This window comes from Bombina bombina, chromosome 4 (genome assembly GCF_027579735.1).
Source record: "Bombina bombina isolate aBomBom1 chromosome 4, aBomBom1.pri, whole genome shotgun sequence".
NCBI classification, from domain to species: Eukaryota; Metazoa; Chordata; class Amphibia; order Anura; family Bombinatoridae; genus Bombina; species Bombina bombina.
This window is the reverse complement of record NC_069502.1, coordinates 535,644,794-535,665,469: the sequence shown is the minus strand read 5'-3', so window position 1 is coordinate 535,665,469 and position 20,676 is coordinate 535,644,794. Positions and strand designations below refer to the sequence as shown.

The following is a 20,676-nucleotide window of genomic DNA, read 5'->3' as shown; positions in this document are numbered from 1 at the left end:
GAGGCATACTGGTGGAGGGCTGCAGGCATCAAATACAGGGGGATCCATGCAGCACAGGTGAGGGCTGCAGGCACCATAGAGAGGGAGGAGAAAGGCGGGTCGGGGAGGGCGCTCTAGACACCACACAGTCTCACACACTTTATTAATGCAACATAAAATTAGTCCGGATTACTAGAAAAATAAAAAAAGTTTTTTGTTTTTTTTAAAAAAAATAGATTTTGCTCCTACATGGCCTGGCTTCCTCTTTTCATTCTGCTCAGAGTTACTTCCCTCATATCGGCAGTGCTGCAGATGCGGCCTCGGATCTGCACCCCTACCTGCAGCCACTAAACTTGTATACCAGGAACTGAGCAAAATTGCAAGATGCACTGTGCGTATTAAACCTCGCTATGGGGTTTCCCTTTGCTCAGCTGGTTCCCAAATGATGTGGCCCTGCACTGCAGTGGCCCACTGGGAAAAGCCCCAGCAGGCCAATTTCTTCAACAGTTGTTTCTTTTCCACAGTGTTCTTTGGTGCCTAAGTCAAGGTTTACTTTTCTGGGGTCTTAAATAGATTTAGTCTTTCTCTTACAGACCAGAGAAAGCTAAAATTTATGTCATCCTGTCTGAACCTTCAGTCCTTTCCCTCTGTTGCTCTTTGTATGGAAGTACTTGATCTCATGAGTGCAGCTTCAGATGCAATTCCATTTGCTTGATTTCATATGATACCTCTTCAGCATTTTATGCTTCGTCAATGGTGCAGGGATCATACTCTGCTATCTCAAAAGGCGTTTTTTTTTTGTTTGTTTTTTGGATTCCAGTACAAGTCAATCTCTGACTTGGTGGCTGGATCACCAGTTCATTATTCAGAAGGCTTCATTTGCTCATTCTACATGGACTGTGATCACTACAGATGCAACTCTTTAAGTTTGGGGAGCTTTTTGGGGGTCTCTGAGAGCACATGGGCTTTGGGCTCCTCGGGAGGTGCGGTTGTCTATAAATATTTTGGAACTGTGCTATTTTTAGGGCTCTTCAGGCTTGGCCTCTGTTGAAAAGGGAGTCTCATCTCCGCTTTCAGTCAGACAATGTCACAGCAGTGGCTTATATCAATCATCAGGGGGGAACCCTCCTTTGCCTAGCCATGAGGGAAGTGTCTTGATTTCTCTCATGGGCAAAAGTCAATTTCCATCTAGTCTCTGCAGTTCATATTCCAGGAGTGAACAGCTGGGAAGCAGATTTTCTCAGTCGTCAGTTTCTGCATCCAGGGGAATGGTCTCTTCACCAGGATGTGTTCAATCAGATTGTGGATCTTTGGGGTCTCCCAGAGATAGATCTGATGGCTTTTCACTTTAGTACAGCCACCTACATGAACTTAGTACAAAGAGAGGTGGATAATCTCTTTAAGAGAGAGAAAAAAAGAAAATTGGTACAAAGAAATAAGAGACTAATTTGCTATTGAAACACTTATGAAAAACAAAGAGATTATCATAAAAGAGGCTGACAAGGGCGGAGCCATTGTAGTCTTAGATAAACTTGACTACATGGGGGAAATCAATAGACAGCTGATAATCAAGTCTATCAGGAACTAAGGAGAGATCCAACTGCCCAGATAAATAAGGAAATTAAAAATATTCTTGATTAGGCTGTGGAAAGGTAAATAATAACGGATACATTTAAAGATGCCTTATACGTTGCCAATCCTATAAGACCTTTAATATATGTACTACCAAAAATCCACAAAGCAAAAGATGAAACCCCTGGCAGGCCCATTGTGGCAGGGATGGGTTCTATTTTTCATCTATATCTATTTTTTTGGATAAGGTATTACAGCCATTTGTCAAAAAAAACTACTTCATATGTCAGAGACACTAATTATTTTCTATCTAAGCTGAAAGATCTAGGATATATTGGGGAAAAGTGTATTTTATTTACTTTAGATGTCTCTAGTTTATACACTTCTATAAAACATATTAATGGCATTGCAGCAGTAGAAAATGTATTGAGGTCTACCAGTGATTACACTGTAATGGAGATCTGTTTTGTGATTGAGTTGCTTTCTATCATATTATATCACAATTATTTTCTATTTGGAGATACTTATTATTTGCAAAGACAGGGGACGGCAATGGGCTCCGTCGTCGCCCCCCACATACGCCAATATTTTCATGTATAAGCTTTGAGGAATACTTTGTATATCCTCACATTTTGTTCCAACGTTATGGCGCATCCTGGTGGAGATATATTGATGATGTATTTGGTGTGTGGGGGGGGGCGACGTTGGTAGCCTTTTGTCTTTTGTACAAGATTTGAATAATTCAGTCACAGGACTGAAATTTACCCTAAATATGAATGAAATAGGTATTGAGTATTTGGATACATGTGTATACAATAAAGGAGGTTTCTTTCATGTAATTGGCAAGAGTCCATGAGCTAGTGACATATGGGATATACAATCATACCAGGAGGGGAAAAGTTTCCCAAACCTCAAAATGCCTACAAATACACCTCTCACCACAATTCAGTTTTTACAAACTTTGCCTCCTATGGAGGTGGTGAAGTAAGTTTGTGCTAAGATTTCTACGTTGATATGCGCTTCTCAGCATTGTTGAAGCCCGATTCCTCTCAGAGTACAGCGAATGTCAGAGGGACGTGAAGGGAGTATCACTTATTTAATACGATGATTTCCCTAACGGGGGTCTTTTTCATAAGTTCTCTGTTATCGGTCGTAGAGATTCATCTCCTACCTCCCTTTTCAGATCGACGATATACTCTCAATTTACCATTACCTCTACTAATAACTGTTTTAGTACTGGTTTGGCTATCTGCTATATGTGGATGGGTGTCTTTTGGTAAGTATGTTTTTTATTACTTAAGACACCTCAGCTATGGTTTGGCACTTTATGCATTTATATAAAGTTCTAAATATATGTATTGTACTTATATTTGCCATGAGTCAGGTTCATGTATTTCCTTTTGCAGACTGTCAGTTTCATATTTGGGGAATATAAACATCTTTTAAAAATGAAATTTATTTCTTATCTGGTGTTTAGTCTTTTTTCAATTGACTACTTCTTACAAATTGCGGGCGGTATTAGGCCCGTGGGTGCGACAAATGCTAAACTTTATTGCGTCATTTTTGGCGCGAAAGAGTACGTCTATGACGCAAGTTAGTCATTTCCGGCGTCATACTTGACGCCGAGACCTTTCACACGGTTGCGTCATTAGTGACGCAAGTTTGTCATTTCCGGTTATTTTTTGGTGCCAAAAAAGTTTAGTTACGTTGTGCATCATACTTGGCGCCAAACTTTTTCATTATTTCAATACCCCATTGATGTTTGCCTCTTGATTTTTTCTCTATCAGAGAGCTGTGCTTTTTACATTTTTTCCCATTCCTGAAACTGTCATATAAGGAAATAGATAATTTTGCTTTATATGTTGTTTTTTCTCTTACATTTTGCAAGATGTCTCACTTTGATCCTGCCTTAGAAGCTTCTGCTGGAACATTGCTGCCTGACATCGGTTCTACCAAAGCTAAGTGCATTTGTTGTAAAATTGTAGAAATTATATCGCAGAATGTCATTTGTAATAGTTGTTTTGATAAACTTTTACATGCAGATAATGTGTCCATCAGTAATAGTACATTGCCAGTTGCAGTTCCTTCAACTTCTAATGTGCATAATATACCTGTAAATTTTAAAGAATTTGTTTCTGATTCTATTCTGAAGGCTTTGTCTGCATTTCCACCTTCAAATAAATGTAATAGGTCTTTTAAAACTTCGCATTTAGTTGATGAAATTTCAAATAACCAACAATATGATAATTTATCCTCTTCTGATGAGGATCTATCTGATTCAGAAGATCCTCCTCAGACATTGACACTGACAAATCTACTTATTTATTTAAAATTGAGTATATGCGTTCTTTATTAAATGAAGTGTTAATTACTTTGGATATTGAGGTAACCAGTCCTCTTGACGTTCAGTCTAATATACGTTTAAATGCTGTTTTTAAACCTCCTGTGGTTTCTCCAGGGGTTTTTCCTATTTCTGAGGCTATTTCTGATATGATTTCTAAGGAATGGAATAAGCCAGATACTTCTTTTATTCCTTCTTCAAGGTTTAAAAAATTGTATCCTTTGCCAGCAAAATCTATAGAGTTTTGGGAAAAGATCCCCAAAGTTGATGGGGCTATTTCTACTCTTGCTAAACGTACCACTATTCCTATGGAAGATAGTACTTCCTTTAAGGATCCTTTAGATAGGAAGCTTGAATCTTATGTAAGGAAGGCCTATTTATATTCAGGTCATCTTCTCAGACCTGCAATTTCTTTGGCTGAGGTTGCGGCTGCATCAACTTTCTGGTTGGAGAATTTAGCGCAACAAGAATTGGATTCTGACATATCTAGCATTATTCGCTTACTGCAACATGCTAAACATTTTATTTGTGATGTTAGATCCATGTCTTTAGCTATATTAGCTAGAAGAGCTTTGTGGTTTAAATCTTAAAATGCTGATATGACATCTAAATCTAGATTACTATCTCTTTCTTTCCAAGGTAATAATTTATTTGGTTCTCAGTTGGATTCTATTATTTCAACTGTTACTGGGGGAAAGGGAGTTTTTCTGCCTCAGGATAAAAAACCTAAGGGCAAATCTAAGGCTTCTAACCGTTTTCGTTCCTTTCGTCAGAATAAGGAACAAAAACTCAATCCTCCCCCCAAGGAATCTGCCTCCAATTGGAAGCCTTCCTCAAATTGGAATAAATCCAAGCCTTTTAGGAAACCAAAGTTAGCCCCTAAGTCCGCATGAAGGTGCGGCCCTCGTTCCAGCTCAGCTGGTAGGGGGAAGATTAAGGTTTTTCAAGGATATTTGGATAAAATCTGTTCAAAATCAATGGATTCAGAGCATTGTCTCTCAAGGGTATCAAATAGGATTCAGAGTAAGACCTCTTGTGAGAAGATTTTTTTCTCTCACGTATCCCAGTAAATCCAGTAAAAGCTCAGGCTTTTCTGAAATGTGTTTCAGACCTGGAGTCCTCAGGGGTAATCATGCCAGTCCCTCTTCTGGAACAAGGTTTGGGGTTTTATTCAAATCTATTCATTGTCCCAAAGAAGGAAAATTTATTCAGACCAGTTCTGGATCTGAAAATTTTGAATCGTTATGTAAGAGTACCAACTTTCAAGATGGTGACTATAAGGACTATTCTGCCTTTTGTTCAGAGAGGACATTATATGTACACAATAGACTTGCAGGATGCATACCTTCATATTCTGATTCATCCAGAACATTATTAGTTTCTGAGATTCTCTTTTCTAGACAAGCATTACCAATTTGTTGCTCTTCCATTTGGCCTAGCAACCGCTCCAAGAATCTTTTCAAAGGTTCTGGGTGTCCTACTCTCTGTAATGAGAGAACAGGGTATTGCGGTGTTTCCTTATTTGGACGTTATCTTGGTACTAGCTCAGTCTTTACGTACTGCAGAATCTCACACAAATCAACTAGTGTTGTTTCTTCGGAAACATGGTTGGAGGATCAATTTACCAAAAAGTTTCTTGATTCCTCAGACAAGGGTCACCTTTTTAGGCTTCCAGATTGATTCAGTGTCCATGACTCTGTCTCTAACAGACAAGAGAGATTTAAAATTGGTTGCAGCCTGCCGGCACCTTCAGTCTCAGTCATTCCCTTCAGTGGCTATGTGCATGGAAGTTTTAGGTCTCATGACTGCAGCATCGGACGCGATCCCCTTTGCTCATTTTCACATGAGACCTCCTCAGCTTTGTATGCTGAATCAATGGTGCAGGGATTATACAAAGATATCACAATTAATATCCTTAAATCCCAATGTACGACACTCTGACATGGTGGATAGATCACCATCGTTTAGTTCAAGGGGCTTCTTTTGTTCGGCCAACCTGGACTGTGATCACAACAGATGCGAGTCTTTCAGGTTGGGGAGCTGTTTGAGGATCTCTGACAGCACAAGGGGTTTGGAAATTTCAAGAGGCGAGATTTCCAATAAATATTTTAGAACTCTGTGCAATTCTCAGAGCTCTTCAGTTTTGGCCTCTGTTAAAGAGGGAACCGTTCATTTAAACAGTGGCATATGTCAATCATCAGGGTGGGACTCACAGTCCCCAAGCTATGAAAGAAGTATCTCGAATACTTTTTTGGGCGGAATCCAGCTCCTGTCTAATCTCTGTGGTGCATATCCCAGGTGTAGACAATTGGGAAGCGGATTATCTCAGCCGCCAGACTTTACATCCAGGGGAGTGGTCTCTCCATCCAGATGTTTTTTCTCAGATTGTTCAGATATGGGGTCTTCCAGAGATAGATCTCATGGCCTCTCATCTAAACAAGAAACTTCCCAGATACCTGTCCAGGTCCAGGGATGTTCAGGCGGAAGCAGTGGATGCGCTGATACTTCCTTGGTGTTATCATCCTGCTTACATCTTCCCGCCTCTAGTTCTCCTTCCAAGAGTGATTTCCAAAATCATCATGGAACAATCATTTGTGTTGCTGGTAGTGCCAGCATGGCCACACAGGTTTTGGTATGCGGATCTGGTTTGGATGTCCAGTTGCCCGCCTTGGCCACTTCCGTTACGGCCAGACCTACTATCTCAAGGTCTGTTTTTCCATCAGGATCTCAAATCATTAAATTTGAAGGTATGGAAATTGAACGCTTAGTACTAAGTCATAGAGGTTTCTCTGACTCAGTGATTGATACTATGTTACAAGCTCATAAATCAGTCTCTAGGAAGATTTATTATAGAGTTTGGAAGACTTACATTTCATGGTATTCTTCTCATAAATTCTCCTGGCATTCTTTTAGAATTCCTAGAATTTTACAGTTTCTTCCGGATGGTTTGGATAAGGGTTTGTCTGCAAGTTCCTTGAAAGGACAAATCTCCGCTCTTTCTGTTTTATTTCACAGAAAGATTGCTATACTTCCTAATATACACATTTTTGTACAGGCTTTAGTTCGTATTAAGCCTGCCATTAAATCAATTTCTCCTCCTTGGAGTCTTAATTTGGTTCTGAAGGCTTTACAGGCCTATGATATCCTTTTATGAGCCTATGCATTCTTTGGACATTAAACTACTTTCTTGGAAAGTGTTGTTCCTTTTGGCTATTTCTTCTGCTAGAAGAGTTTCTGAGCTATCTGCTCTTTCTTGTGAATCTCCTTTTCTGATTTTTCATCAGGATAAAGTTGTGAATTCTAACAACATTAGCAGAGAAATTGTTGTCCCTTCCTTGTGTCCTAATCCTAAGAATCCTTTGGAAAGATGCTTACATTCTTTGGATGTGGTGAAAGCTTTGAAATATTATGTTGAAGCTACTAAAGATTTCAGGAAGACTTCTAGTCTATTTATTATATTTTCTGGTCCTAGGAAAGGTCAGAAGGCCTCTATTTCCTTGGCCTCTTGGTTAAAGCTTTTGATTCATCAAGCTTATTTGGAGTCGGGTCAAGCCCCGCCTCAGAGAATTATAGCTCTTTCTACTAGATCAGTCTCCACTTCGTGGGCTTTTAAGGATGAAGCTTCAGTTGATCAAATTTGCAAAGCAGCGACTTGGTCCTCTTTGCATACATTTACTAAATTCTACCGTTTTTATGTATTTGCTTCTTCGGAAGCAGTTCTTGGTAGAAAAGTTCTTCAGGCAGCTGTTTCAGTTTGATTCTTCTGCTTTTGATTTAATTTTTTTTCTTTCAAAAATGAAAATAAACTTATTTTTTTGGGTTGTGGATTAATTTTTTCAGCGGTATATGGCTGTTTTTATTTTATTCCCTCCCTCTCTAGTGACTCTGCTGTGGACTTCCACATCTTGGGTATTGATATCCCATATGTCACTAGCTTATGGACTCTTGCCAATTACATGAAAGAAAACATAATTTATGTAAGAACTTAACTGATAAATTAATTTCGTTCATATTGGCGAGAGTCCATGAGGCCCACCCTTTTTATGGTGGTTATGATTTTTTGTATAAAGCACAATTATTTCCACATTTCCTTTGTTGATGCTTTCTACTCCTTTCTTTATCACCCCACTGCTTGGCTATTCATTAAACTGAATTGTGCGTGTGGTGAGGGGTGTATTTGTAGGCATTTTGAGGTTTGGGAAACTTTGCCCCTCCTGGTAGGATTGTATATCCCATGTCACTAGCTCATGGACTCTTGCCAATATGAAAGAAATTAATTTATCAGGTAAGTTCTTACATAAATTATGTTTTTTTGAGTACAGATCTCGATACCAAGAGTACTGATAGGAATAATCTGCTACAGTATGGTATCTATCATCCTGAGAGTATATTTAAGGCTATTCCAAGAAGCCAGTTTACCAGAGTAAAACGTATTGTATCAGATAAGAATAAATGTAAATATAGGTTAGAACAAATGGCTAATAAATTCATTAATAGAAATTATCCCCCTACATTAATCGCAGAACAACTTGATGCAATTACTAAAGATGCAGATATAGAATAGAAATACAAGAAACAGGAAGTAAATCGTATGATCTTTGTTACACAATTCAATAGACTAAGTAATAAAATTAATGGCATTCTAAAAAAAACATTGGCATATTTTGAGGGATTGCAATCCTGAGGTTGTTGAATTTAAAGAGAATCCAATGGTAGCTTACAAGAGAAATCGGAGTATCAAGGACATGTTGGTGCATTCAGATATTGGTAGCTATAAACAAGATAGTCAAAGAACTATAGGTCCTAAGAGATATGGTTGCTACCGATGTCTGAATTGCAGCATCTGCAGTTCCATGATAAAAAGAGAGAATTTCTATCACCCCATTAATGGGAAGAAATTTAAAATTAACAAATACTTAACCTGCAGGGCAACTCACTGTGTTTATCTTATCAAATACCCTTGTGGTCTAATCTATATAGGCGAGACCTGTAGAGAGGTAAGGGAGAGGATAACTGAACACAAGTCTAATATAAGATGCAAAAATAAAGAAGCTCCAGTTTCTTCTCACTTCCTCTCTATGGGTCATAACACCAGCCAACTTAGGTTTCAAATTATAGAACAGATTTATAGGCCTAGGAGAGGTGGAGATAGGGAGCGATTGTTAAAAACTAGAGAGATGTTCTGGATATATAAGTTAGAGACAATGAGGCCCAAAGGGATGAATAAAGATTTTAACTGGAGTCTTTTTTTCTAAAAAAAATAAATAAATCTAAGTTTATTTAGTTGCAAAAATAATATATAGGAAACAATAGAGTTGACTGACTTGTTTCTGTTTATAATGTGCAAAATACCTCTTTTTAATATGTGTGCATGGGTTTTATGTATTTTAAAATAAATGTTCTGTGTATACATTTATTCTCTTCTTGTGATAACTTTGTGATGTATTAAATTTTACATCCACAAGATGGCACTGTTGTGCAATTAGTTTAACACATGAAGATGAATAACAGGTGAGGGTATATAAAGGCATTTACCTGTGTATGTTCAATTATACATGACTAAGAGCCTTCAATAGGCTTGAAGCGTTGTATGTTTGTTTCTGAGGACCCCATGTGGAAATAAAGGTTCTTTTAAAGAATTTTGGAGGCTGGAATATTCTTTGCTTTTGGCTTTTCACTTTAACAACAACCTTCCCAGATACTTTGCGATTCCCAGGGTCCCTCAGGTGGTGTTTGTGGATGCTCTACTAGCTCATTGGTCATTTCAGTTTACTCATCCTCTTCTGGTTCATCTTCCCAGAGGGATTTCCAAGATAAGGCTAGAGAAATAGTCAGTAATCCTGATTGCCCCAGCTTGACCTAGCAGGATTTGGTATGCAGATCTGGTTCAGATGTTCAGTTGTCTTCCTTGGCCTCTTCCTCTTCGACCAAATCTTCTTTCTCAAGGTCTGTTTTTCCATCCGGATCTCTAACCTTTTATGACATAGAGTTTAATTCGTTTTGAAGCACAGAGGTTTCTCAGATTCGGTGATTGAAACTTTAATCCAGGCTTCTAAGGAAGGCTTATCATAAGGCCTTGAAGGCTTTTATTGCTTGGTGTATATATCATGGCTTTTCCTGGCATACCTTTAGAATTTCTTTACAGGATGGTTTAGATAAGGTCCTATCTGCCAGTTCTCTGAAAGGGCATAATTTTGCTCCTTAGGTTTTGTTTCATAGGAAGATTGCTAATCTTTCTGACATTCATGTTTTTTTTTCTGGCTGTGTTACGAATTAAGCCTTTGATAAAGCCAATTTCTCCTCCCTGGAGTCTTAACTTGGTGTTAAAGGTTTTAAGCCTATGCACTAAGGCTTCTTTCTTGAAAGGTTTTGCTTCGTTTGGTTACATCTTCTGCTAGAAAAGCTTCTGAATTGTCTGCTCTTTCTTGTGACCCTCCTTATGTTTCATCAGGATAAGTCGTCTTAACACTAAATTTGATTTCTTGCCTAAAGTTGTGTCTTCAGACAATAACAGTAGGAAAATTGTTCCTTCTTTGTGCCCTAATGCCAAAAATTCTTCAGAGAGATCTTTGCATAGTTTGGATGTTGTTAAAGCGTTGATGTATTATATTGATTCTACAAAGGATTTCAGACAAACTTCTTGTTTGTTTGTTAAATTTTCTGTTTCTAGGAAAGGACAGAAAGATTCTGCTGTTTCTTTTGCTTCTTAGTTGAAACTGTTGATTCATAAGGCTTACTTGGAGGGCAGGTCAGCCCCCACCAAAACAGATCACTGCTCATTCTACAAGATCAGTTGCCACTTGGGCTTTCAAGAATGAGGCTTCATTTGACCAAATTTGCATGGCAGCTACTTGGTCGTCTTTGCATACCTTTACTAAATTCTACCGTTTTGATGTTTTTGCTTCTTCTGAGGCAGCCTTTCGCAGGAAAGACCTTGTGTCAGCTTAATTTTTTTTTGATTGTTGATAAAATTTTAAGTGCATTAAAAAATTGCCCTTTTTGATTTTGTGTGGGGTTGTGGATTTAGTTTTTCAGTGAAAAAATGTTTTTTTAAATCTCACCCGTTGTGTCTCATTACTCATGGACACCACAGCTTGGGTATTAGTTCCCTGGAGTAATGCATTGTGGACTCTCACTACCTGTGTGAAAGAAAGCATAATTTAATGCTTACCTGATGATAAATTAATTTATTTCATGGTGGTGAGAGTCCACAAAAAACACTGTTTTCTTTTTGTTTGGTTTTTCTTACGCACATCTTTTTTCCCTGCTCCTTTTATTTTTTGCTCTTTCTTTTGTTTCCTCATTTTGCTTGCCTATAAATTAGACTGAGGTACCTGTGAGTTGGGGGGGGGGTTATAGAGCTCTTGGGCTTTGTGAATCTTTGCCTCCTCCTAGTGGTAGGGAAGAATAATTCCCAGAAGTAATGGATTGTGGATTCTCACGGCCATGAAAGAAATTCATTTATCGGGTAAGCATAGATTATGTTTTCAAAACATTAAGACTTGGCTGGTATAGTATTCTATAGCAAAGTGTTTACATTTTATGTATACTATTTTTAAATTATTTTTTTTACAGTTTATATTGAGGTGTTTAGAAAGGTACAGACAAATCAGTACATGACATATTTCAAACTGATCATACAGCAAGATGTATAGATATCTTAAATACAGTGATCTACATACATGTTTTATGCCTCAAAATATAATAGTCTGTTGAAAAAAAAGTTCACAAACAATGCAGCACCTCCGTTTTTTTAATTATTTAAACTATCTATTGGTATTTAATTATTGAAACAATATGTATGGATATATATATCCCCTTCTAATAGAAGTAAATAACTAGCAAAATATTATCCCCAAGTAGTAAGAAAGGCCCTTTATGGACCCCTAAACTATTACCATTGTCTGAAAGGGGGGTTTTAGGGGAAATAAAAGCTAATATTGACATTAGCACTTAGCAGGAGGATGTTACAAGATTGTATAAAAGGGTCTTATATGCAATAAAGCTGAAACATACTCGTCATTTACTACTTCTCAGCAATACAATTGGAGAGCAACTTATGATGCTACCACGTCTATGTAAAGATCCAAATAAAATATGTTTGCCATTATGGGCATTATATGAGAAATATAGTATGTTGAGACCCGTGTCTATTAGCTCTGAGGATTAGAATATGTTAAATGGAGCTTATACACACCAATGTTCAATATATCGGCAAATGATGACTTCAAGGCATGTGAATTCTATGAAGGTTATCATCAAGCATATCTTGGATATGTTGGATTAATATGACTACCCAGTACTAGGGACATACACCAGTGTCAACCTGATAAGGGCAGCCCACAATTAAAGAGGATAATTAACTCAGTAGGAATGTGAGCATGGTGCATATGGACAATATAACTTATGTCAAAAGTATAAACTGTGCTTATAGTTTATATTGTAATATAGATTACAAGACAACCAGCCAGCAAAAACTGGTACTAGTCCAAATAAACATAGGGACATGTAGAAAACTATCAGATGGCGGGCTAACCTGTATATAACTATTTTAAAGAGAAGAGAGATTACATTAGGCTTACTTTGCTAACCCAATATCAACCTTTATGTGCATAACTATCCCATGTTAAATAAGTGATGAAGCAAAAACAATGGCAGCACCAATGTAGGAAAAATCTATCCAATATAGTAGTGTAAAAGGTATTTACAATATTACTGACTAATAGGTATTATGTCTATATAGGTGGCCTGCTGATTTCCCTTAAAACAGAACAAAAATATTGACACATAGCTAAATTATTATTTTTGTTTCTAATAAAGCTCTATAAAGCACTCTAACAAAGCAAAACTACAGGGATTCTATACACCAATTTTCATATAACTGCATGTAATAGACACTACTATAAAGAATAACATGCACAGATGCTGATATAAAAATCCAGTATAAAACCTTTTAAAAACTTACTTTTGATTAGGTTGACTGGAACACCCACTAAAAAAGCAGACACTCCCCCTCCCACCTTCCTCTGCATATAAGACCCTTTACACAAATAGGAGCAAGCTGAAGTAGGTATACATCAATATATTCCTAAACCTTTGGGGCTTGGTTAGGAGTTTGAAAATCAGCACAATGATATTTAAAAATAAGCAAAACTATACATTTTTACAAAAAAAAAAAACAACAACCTGTATGGGCTATATAAATGGATCATCTACAAAACATTTATGCAAAGAAAAATCTAGTGTATAATGTCCCTTTAACAATTCTATGACACTGAATATTATTGAATACAGTAGGCTATCTACATCAGTTCTCACTATATGATAGTATGAGGTAATCTGCTATTGAGACGTCTGCCACGTCTTCCAACAGCTGTTCCCATAAAGGAATTCACAGTGAACTCTAGATAAGTCTCAGGTCTATAGATCCCCATAGATTAGAGTTAGTGTAGGAGAAAATAGAGATAGTGAGGCTTTTACAGCAGTCTATCCTACACCAGTCCTATTGCGTCCATAGCTTCTCGTTCCCCGAGGAGAGTCAGGCAATATCGCTGCCCCCAAAAAGTCCTGGAGTATAAAGAATACAGTTTTAAAGATATTGGTCAGTTCTAGAAATGGAACAGAATCCATTAATCTGTCCAGTTGTGCCTCTATCCTGAGTCTCGAACCTTGTGGTATCACCAGAGTCCCATTCTGATCCGGCAGGTCAGGCTGACCGGACAGCCCCTCCGGCAGGCTTCAGTGTTTCATGGAAGTGGTTCCTTCATAAAGGCCTAACTTGTCACCCTGTTCCAAAAGGTCGTCCGCATCGCTCCGGGCAGGGATAGCAAGCTCATAAGGAGTAGCCAGAGACATATCCGGTAGTGGACAGACAGAATCTCCAATAATATGAGACCACCCGGTTTTCAGTAGCTTGAGCTGCAGCAGCTCTGCAGTATCAGCGTCATCCTCCCTCAAAATTTCAGGTACAGCTCCCTCCATAGTCACAGTCTCCACAAGAGATTGGAACCGGTCTAATCTAGCCCCAATTTTTAGCTCATGTACTTTCATAAGGCTATATAAACTTCCTCCATTGCGTATAATCAGAAATAGCACCAGCAATTTAAGTGCAGCTTATTTCTAAGACTGCGTTACAGTAAGCATCCGAGGATACCTGCTGGGGGGGTTGGTGAGGAGGCCAAAGCCTCAAAATAATCTCCATAATATTTGGGCTGCAGAAATTCACAATATAATGCTCAATCGATGCAGGAACCTCTTATAGTTTAGAATCTAGGTGTGGATGATACAAACTGGAGCATCTCATAATATTGCGACCTAAGATGACCGCTACCCGGAAGTTCACCCTATCTATACTTTATTGAACTGCACAACAATGGAGATTTTACTAGCAAAGTGAACATATCGGATACGCACCACAAAAAGTTAGGTTTCAAGCTTCGGGCTTTTGATTGGCCATTCTTCAAGGTTATTGCTTCTTGGGAAAATGCTAAGCTATTGAAATAATGTATGATTTAATTTATGGTGGCTTTACTTGTCTTTTCAGATTTACAGCATGAGTTTACGGCTATCTGCTTTCTTTGAGGAACGGATAAGTACCATTTTAGCAGATTACAAGTCTGCTGTGAAATTTCACAAGAGAAACACAATAACAAAGCGCAGGAAAAAAAGAAACAGAAGTAGCTCTTCTAGCAGTAGTGCTGCATCTAGGTACCCTCATTTTATTTCATTTTTTTGTTTGTAACACTTTGAGTCCATGTTCTGTTAGATCTGCTTGCTATTTGTCTTTGATCAGATGGTGAGAGTCAACGAGTCACCAGGTGTGAGAATATTCCCCTCCTGACCACCAGGAGGAAGCAAAAGACACCCCGACACACAAGAGCTTTAAATACCTCCCTTGATCCTCAGTAATTTTCTATTACCTCCTTGATTAGAAGTGAAGTGAAAGATCTACTTAGCATTTGAAAATGAATCCTCTAACTCATATGAGGCCTCCTCACAGTGACCTGTTGTTCAGAGGGGCAGACCATGAATTTTCAGCCAGGCAGTGAAAGGTATTTTCTTAGGGAAGAAATGTTGCAGGCCTTTTCCAGCAATCCCCTGGGTTTAGATGCTATTACAGATATAGATTCTTGGCATTATGCCTGCACTGCCAAGGACATTCTTGCCTACTAGAAGCAAATAGCTGCAGCTGAGGTATGCACTGTGGACGAAGATGCTGAGAGGTAAGTACCTGCACCTTCATAGCCCACCAGCTGTTAGTATGAACATTTCTTTCATACAGGTGGTGAGAGTCCATGATCCCTTACTGCTGGGAATTACTATTCACTGCCACTTGGAGGAGGTAAAGATTCCCAAACCCTGATAGCGCTATAAATCCCCTCCCACCTCACTGGTAAACTTATCTTGTCTTTACCTCCGCTGGAGGAAGGCAAAGAATAAAGATTTGCATTTTATTCTTCAGTGAGAGGGGTTCTTAAACTCAGTTAAGGCCTGTTTCCCATCAGAGTGCAGTGTTTTCTGGAGGAATGTATTTGGAATATGGGTAGTGACATGTTTTTCACCTTTTGGGAATTTCTCACAAGCCCTCCACAGGTGTCTCAGGGACCTATCCTTTGCTGTTGGTTCGTCCGTATACTCCCATTCCAGATCCTCTGCTGATATGTTCTATCACTGGTTTGGATTTATGCTGGTTTATTCCAGTACAAGAGTGCCTATAGGTAAGTTCTATTTTTCTCTTGCAAGGTGTATCCAGTCCACGGATTCATCCTTTACTTGTGGGATATTCTCATTCCCTACAGGAAGTAGCAAAGAGAGCACACAGCAAAGCTCTCCATATAGCTCCCCCTCTAGCTCCACCCCCCAGTCACATTCTCTTTGCTGGCTCTAAGCACTAGGGTCTCTCTCGGGAGTGTAAAGTGAATGTGGTGTTAGAATTGTAGTTTTATTATCTTCAATCAAAAGTTTGTTATTTTAAATGGTACCGGTTTGTACTATTTACTCTCTAGCAGAAAAGTGATGAAGATTTCTGCTGAGAGGAAAATGATTTTAGCATGTTGTAACTAAAATCCACTGCTGTTCCCACACAGGACTGAGGAGTACCAGAAAACGTCAGTTGGGGGGAACAGTTTGCAGGGTGATCTGCAATAAGGTATGTTCAGTCATTTATTTCTAGACAAGACTGAGATAATGCTAGAAGAGGGGAGGGTAAGCTATGTTCACAGACTTAGTAAGGAATTGAATGCTTACATAATAGGGCTAATATACTGGTTGACACTTATTCAGGGCAATCGATTGTTTGGCTAAGGAAAAATCGTTTTGCAAGACACTTTGAAAGCCCTTTTGGTTTTTTTCTGGGGTTATTACCACATGGCTGTTTTTTAGTCACTTAGGAGTGATTTACTAGGCCTCACAGCTCCGGAGTAGAGTGGGAGGGGCCTAATTTCGCGCCTCAGATGCGCACTTAGAATTGCAGATAAGTTCATGCTGTTTCACATGGAGGGTCCTGCTGATGTTTGAGGGCCTAAAAGAAGCTATATTCCCCCAAATCTGATCCCTAAGGGAAGGTAGGGCCACAGCAAGGCTGTGGCAAGTTGCTGTAGTGATTTAACCAGGTTTTGGCTTTAGGCTGCTCCGGTTTGGGCATTAAGGGGTTAATCGTTTTGAAACTTGGGGTGCAATCTTATTAAGGCTTTAGCTACATACTGTGAAAATTTCATAAAGATTGCTGCATTTTTCACCGTTTTGTAAAATTGTGTGCTCTTTTTATCTCTTAAAGGCACAGTAACGTTTTTTTCAAATTGTGTTTATTTGATTAAAGTGATTCCAAGCCTGTTTGTGTACTCTGCTAGTCTGTTAAACATGTCTGACACTAAGGAAAATCCTTGTTCAATGTGTTTAGAAGCCATGGTGGAACCCCCTCTCAGAATGTGTCCCACTTGTACTGATATGTCTATACACTTTAAAGATCATATTGTTGCACTTAAGAATGTGGCCCAAGATGATTCTCAGACTGAAGGTAACAAGGGTAGCCCGTCTGCCTCTCCCCAAGTGTCACAACCAGTTATGGTCGAATGACTGGGGGGTGGAGCTAGAGGGGTAGCTATATGGTCAGCTTTGCTGTGTGCTCTCTTTGCTACTTCCTGTAGGGAATGAGAATATCCCACAAGTAAAGGATGAATCCGTGGACTGGATACACCGCAAGAGAAAGTAATTTATCAGGTAAGCATAAATTCTGTTTTCTTTCATGTAATTAGCAAGAGTCCATGAGCTAGTGACGTATGGGATATACATTCCTACCAGGAGGGGCAAAGTTTCCCAAACCTCAAAATGCCTACAAATACACCCCTCACCACACCCACAAATCAGTTTTACAAACTTTGCCTCCCGTGGAGGTGGTGAAGTAAGTTTGTGCTAGATTCTACGTTGATATGCGCTTCGCAGCAGGCTGGAGCCCGGTTTTCCTCTCAGTGTGCAGTGAATGTCAGAGGGATGTGAGGAGAGTATTGCCTATTTGAATTCAATGGTCTCCTTCTACGGGATCTTTTTCATAGGTTCTCTGTTATCGGTCGTAGAGATTCATCTCTTACCTCCCTTTTCAGATCGACGATATACTCTTATATACCATTACCTCTACTGATTCTCGTTTCAGTACTGGTTTGGCTTTCTACTACATGTAGATGAGTGTCCTGGGGTAAGTAAGTCTTATTTTTTGTGACACTCTAAGCTATGGTTGGGCACTTTTATGTAAAAGTTCTAAATATATGTGTTTAAACATTTATTTGCCTTGATTCAGGATGATCAATATTCCTTATTTCAGACAGTCAGTTTCATTATTTGGGATAATGCATATGAATTATCAATTTCTTTCATGTAATTAGCAAGAGTCCATGAGCTAGTGACGTATGGGATATACATTCCTACCAGGAGGGGCAAAGTTTCCCAAACCTTAAAATGCCTATAAATACACCCCTCACCACACCCACAATTCAGTTTTACAAACTTTGCCTCCTATGGAGGTGGTGAAGTAAGTTTGTGCTAGATTCTACGTTGATATGCGCTCCGCAGCAGGTTGGAGCCCGGTTTTCCTCTCTGCGTGCAGTGAATGTCAGAGGGATGTGAGGAGAGTATTGCCTATTTGAATGCAATGATCTCCTTCTACGGGGTCTATTTCATAGGTTCTCTGTTATCGGTCGTAGAGATTCATCTCTTACCTCCCTTTTCAGATCGACGATATACTCTTATATATATACCATTACCTCTGCTGATTTTCGTTTCAGTACTGGTTTGGCTTTCTACAACGTGTAGATGAGTGTCCTGGGGTAAGTAAGTAAGCTTATTTTCTGTGACACTCTAAGCTATGGTTAGGCACTTTTTTATAAAGTTCTAAATATATGTATTCAAACATTTATTTGCCTTGACTCAGGATGTTCAACATTCCTTATTTTCAGACAGTCAGTTTCATACTTGGGATAATGCATTTGTTTCAATCATTTTTTCTTACCTTAAAAAATTTGACTTTTTCCCTGTGGGCTGTTAGGCTCGCGGGGGCTGAAAATGCTTCATTTTATTGCGTCATTCTTGGCGCGGACTTTTTTGGCGCAAAATTATTTTATTTTATTTTTTGCGCCAAAAAGTGTCGGCGTTCCGGATGTAGCGTCATTTTTGGCGCCAAATAATGTGGGCGTCTTATTTGGCGCTAAAAAATATGGGCGTAATTTTTGTCTCCACATTATTTAAGTCTCATTATTTATTGCTTCTGGTTGCTAGAAGCATGTTCACTGGCATTTTTTTCCCATTCCTGAAACTGTCATTTAAGGAATTTGATCAATTTTGCTTTATATGTTGTTTTTTCTATTACATATTGCAAGATGTTCCACGTTGCAACTGAGTCAGAAGATACTTCAGGAAAATCACTGCCCGGTGCTGGAGCTACCAAGCTAAGTGTATCTGCTATAAATTTTTGGTATCTGTTTCTCCAGCTGTTGTTTGTATTGCATGTCATGACAAACTTATTAATGCAGATAAAATTTCCTTTAGTACTGTTACATTACCTGTTGCTGTTCCGTCAACATCTAATTTTCAGAGTGTTCCTGATAACATAAGAGATTTTATTTTTTAAATCCATTAAGAAGGCTATGTCTGTTATTTCTCCTTCTAGTATACATAAAAGTCTTTTAAAACTTCTCTTTTTTCAATTGAATTTTTAAATGAACATAATCATTCTGATACTGATAATGGTTCTTCTGGTTCAGAGGTTTCTGTCTGAGGTTGATGCTGATAAATCTTTGTATCCGTTCTTTATTTAAAGAAGTATTAATTGCATTAGAAATAGAGGATTCTGGTCCTCTTGATACTAATTCTAAACGTTTAAATAAGGTTTTTAAATCTCCTGTAGTTATTCCAGAAGTGTTTTCTCTCCCTGATGCTATTTCTGAAGTAATTTCCAGGGAATGGAATAATTTGGGTAATTCATTTACTCCTTCTAAACGTTTAAGCAATTATATCCTGTGCCATCTGACAGATTAGAGTTTTTTGGGACAAAATCCCTAAGGTTAATGGGGCTGTCTCTACTCCTGCTAAACGTACTACTATTCCTACGGCAGATAGTACTTCATTTAAGGATCCTTTAGATAGGAAAATTGAATCCTTTCTAAGAAAAGCTTACTTATGTTCAGGTAATCTTCTTAGACCTGCTATATTTTTAGCGGATGTTGCTGCAGCTTCAACTTTTTGGTTAGAAGCTTTAGCGCAACAAGTAACAGATCATAATTTTATAGCATTATTATTATTCTATAACATGCTAATAATTTTATTTGTGATACCATCTTTTGATATCATTAGAGTTGATGTCAGGTATATGTCTCTAGCTATTTTAGCTAGAAAAGCTTTATGGCTTAAAACTTGGAATGCTGATATGTCTTCTAAGTCAACTTTGCTTTCCCTTTCTTTCCAGGGTAATAAATTATTCGGTTCTCAGTTGGATTCTATTATCTCAACTGTTACTGGAGGGAAGGGAACTTTTTTTACCAAAGGATAAAAAATCTAAGGTAAATTTAGGTCTAATAATCGTTTTCGTTCCTTTCCTCACAACAAGGAACAAAAGCCTGATCCTTCATCCTCAGGAGCGGTATCAGTTTGGAAACCATTTCCAGTTTGGAATATATCCAAGCCTTATGGAAACCTAAAGCCAGCTCCTAAGTACCCATGAAGGTGTGGCCCTCATTCCAGCTCAGCTGGTATGGGGCAGATTACGTTTTCTTCAAAGAAATTTGGATCAATTCCGTTCACAATCTCTGGTTTCAGAACATTGTTTCAGAAAGGTACAGAATTGGCTTCAAGTTAAGGCCTCCTGCAAAGAGATTTTTTTCTTTCCCGTGTCCCAGTAAACACAGCAAAGGCTCAGCATTTCTGAAATGTGTTTCAGATCTAGAATTGGCTGGAGTAATTATGCCAGTTCCAGTTCTGGAACAGGGGCTGGGGTTTTATTCTATCTCTTCATTGTACCAAAGAAGGTCAATTCCTTCAGACCAGTTCCGGATCTATCAATATTGAATCGTTATGTAAGGATACCAACATTCAAGATGGTAACTGTAGGTCTATCCTGCCTTTTGTTTAGCAAGGGCATTATATGTCTACAATAGATTTACAGGATGCATATCTGCATATTCCGATTCATCCAGATCACTTTTAGTTTCTGAGATTCTCTTTTTAGACAAGCATTGCCAGTTTTGTGGCTCTACCGTTTGGCCTAGCATCAGCTCCAAGAATTTTTTCAAAGGTTCTCG

General features: G+C 38.5%; 1 protein-coding gene across 1 annotated transcript in view; it reads left to right on the top strand.

The window, feature by feature from the left end:
* PHIP (pleckstrin homology domain interacting protein) overlaps window positions 1-20,676 on the top strand; it is a gene marked incomplete in the record, with an annotated part of 1,163,892 nt that overhangs the window by 1,032,807 nt on the left and 110,409 nt on the right. The window contains 1 exon segment of the mRNA XM_053710468.1: window positions 14,436-14,599. Within this exon segment, the coding sequence (XP_053566443.1) occupies window positions 14,436-14,599 (164 nt within the window).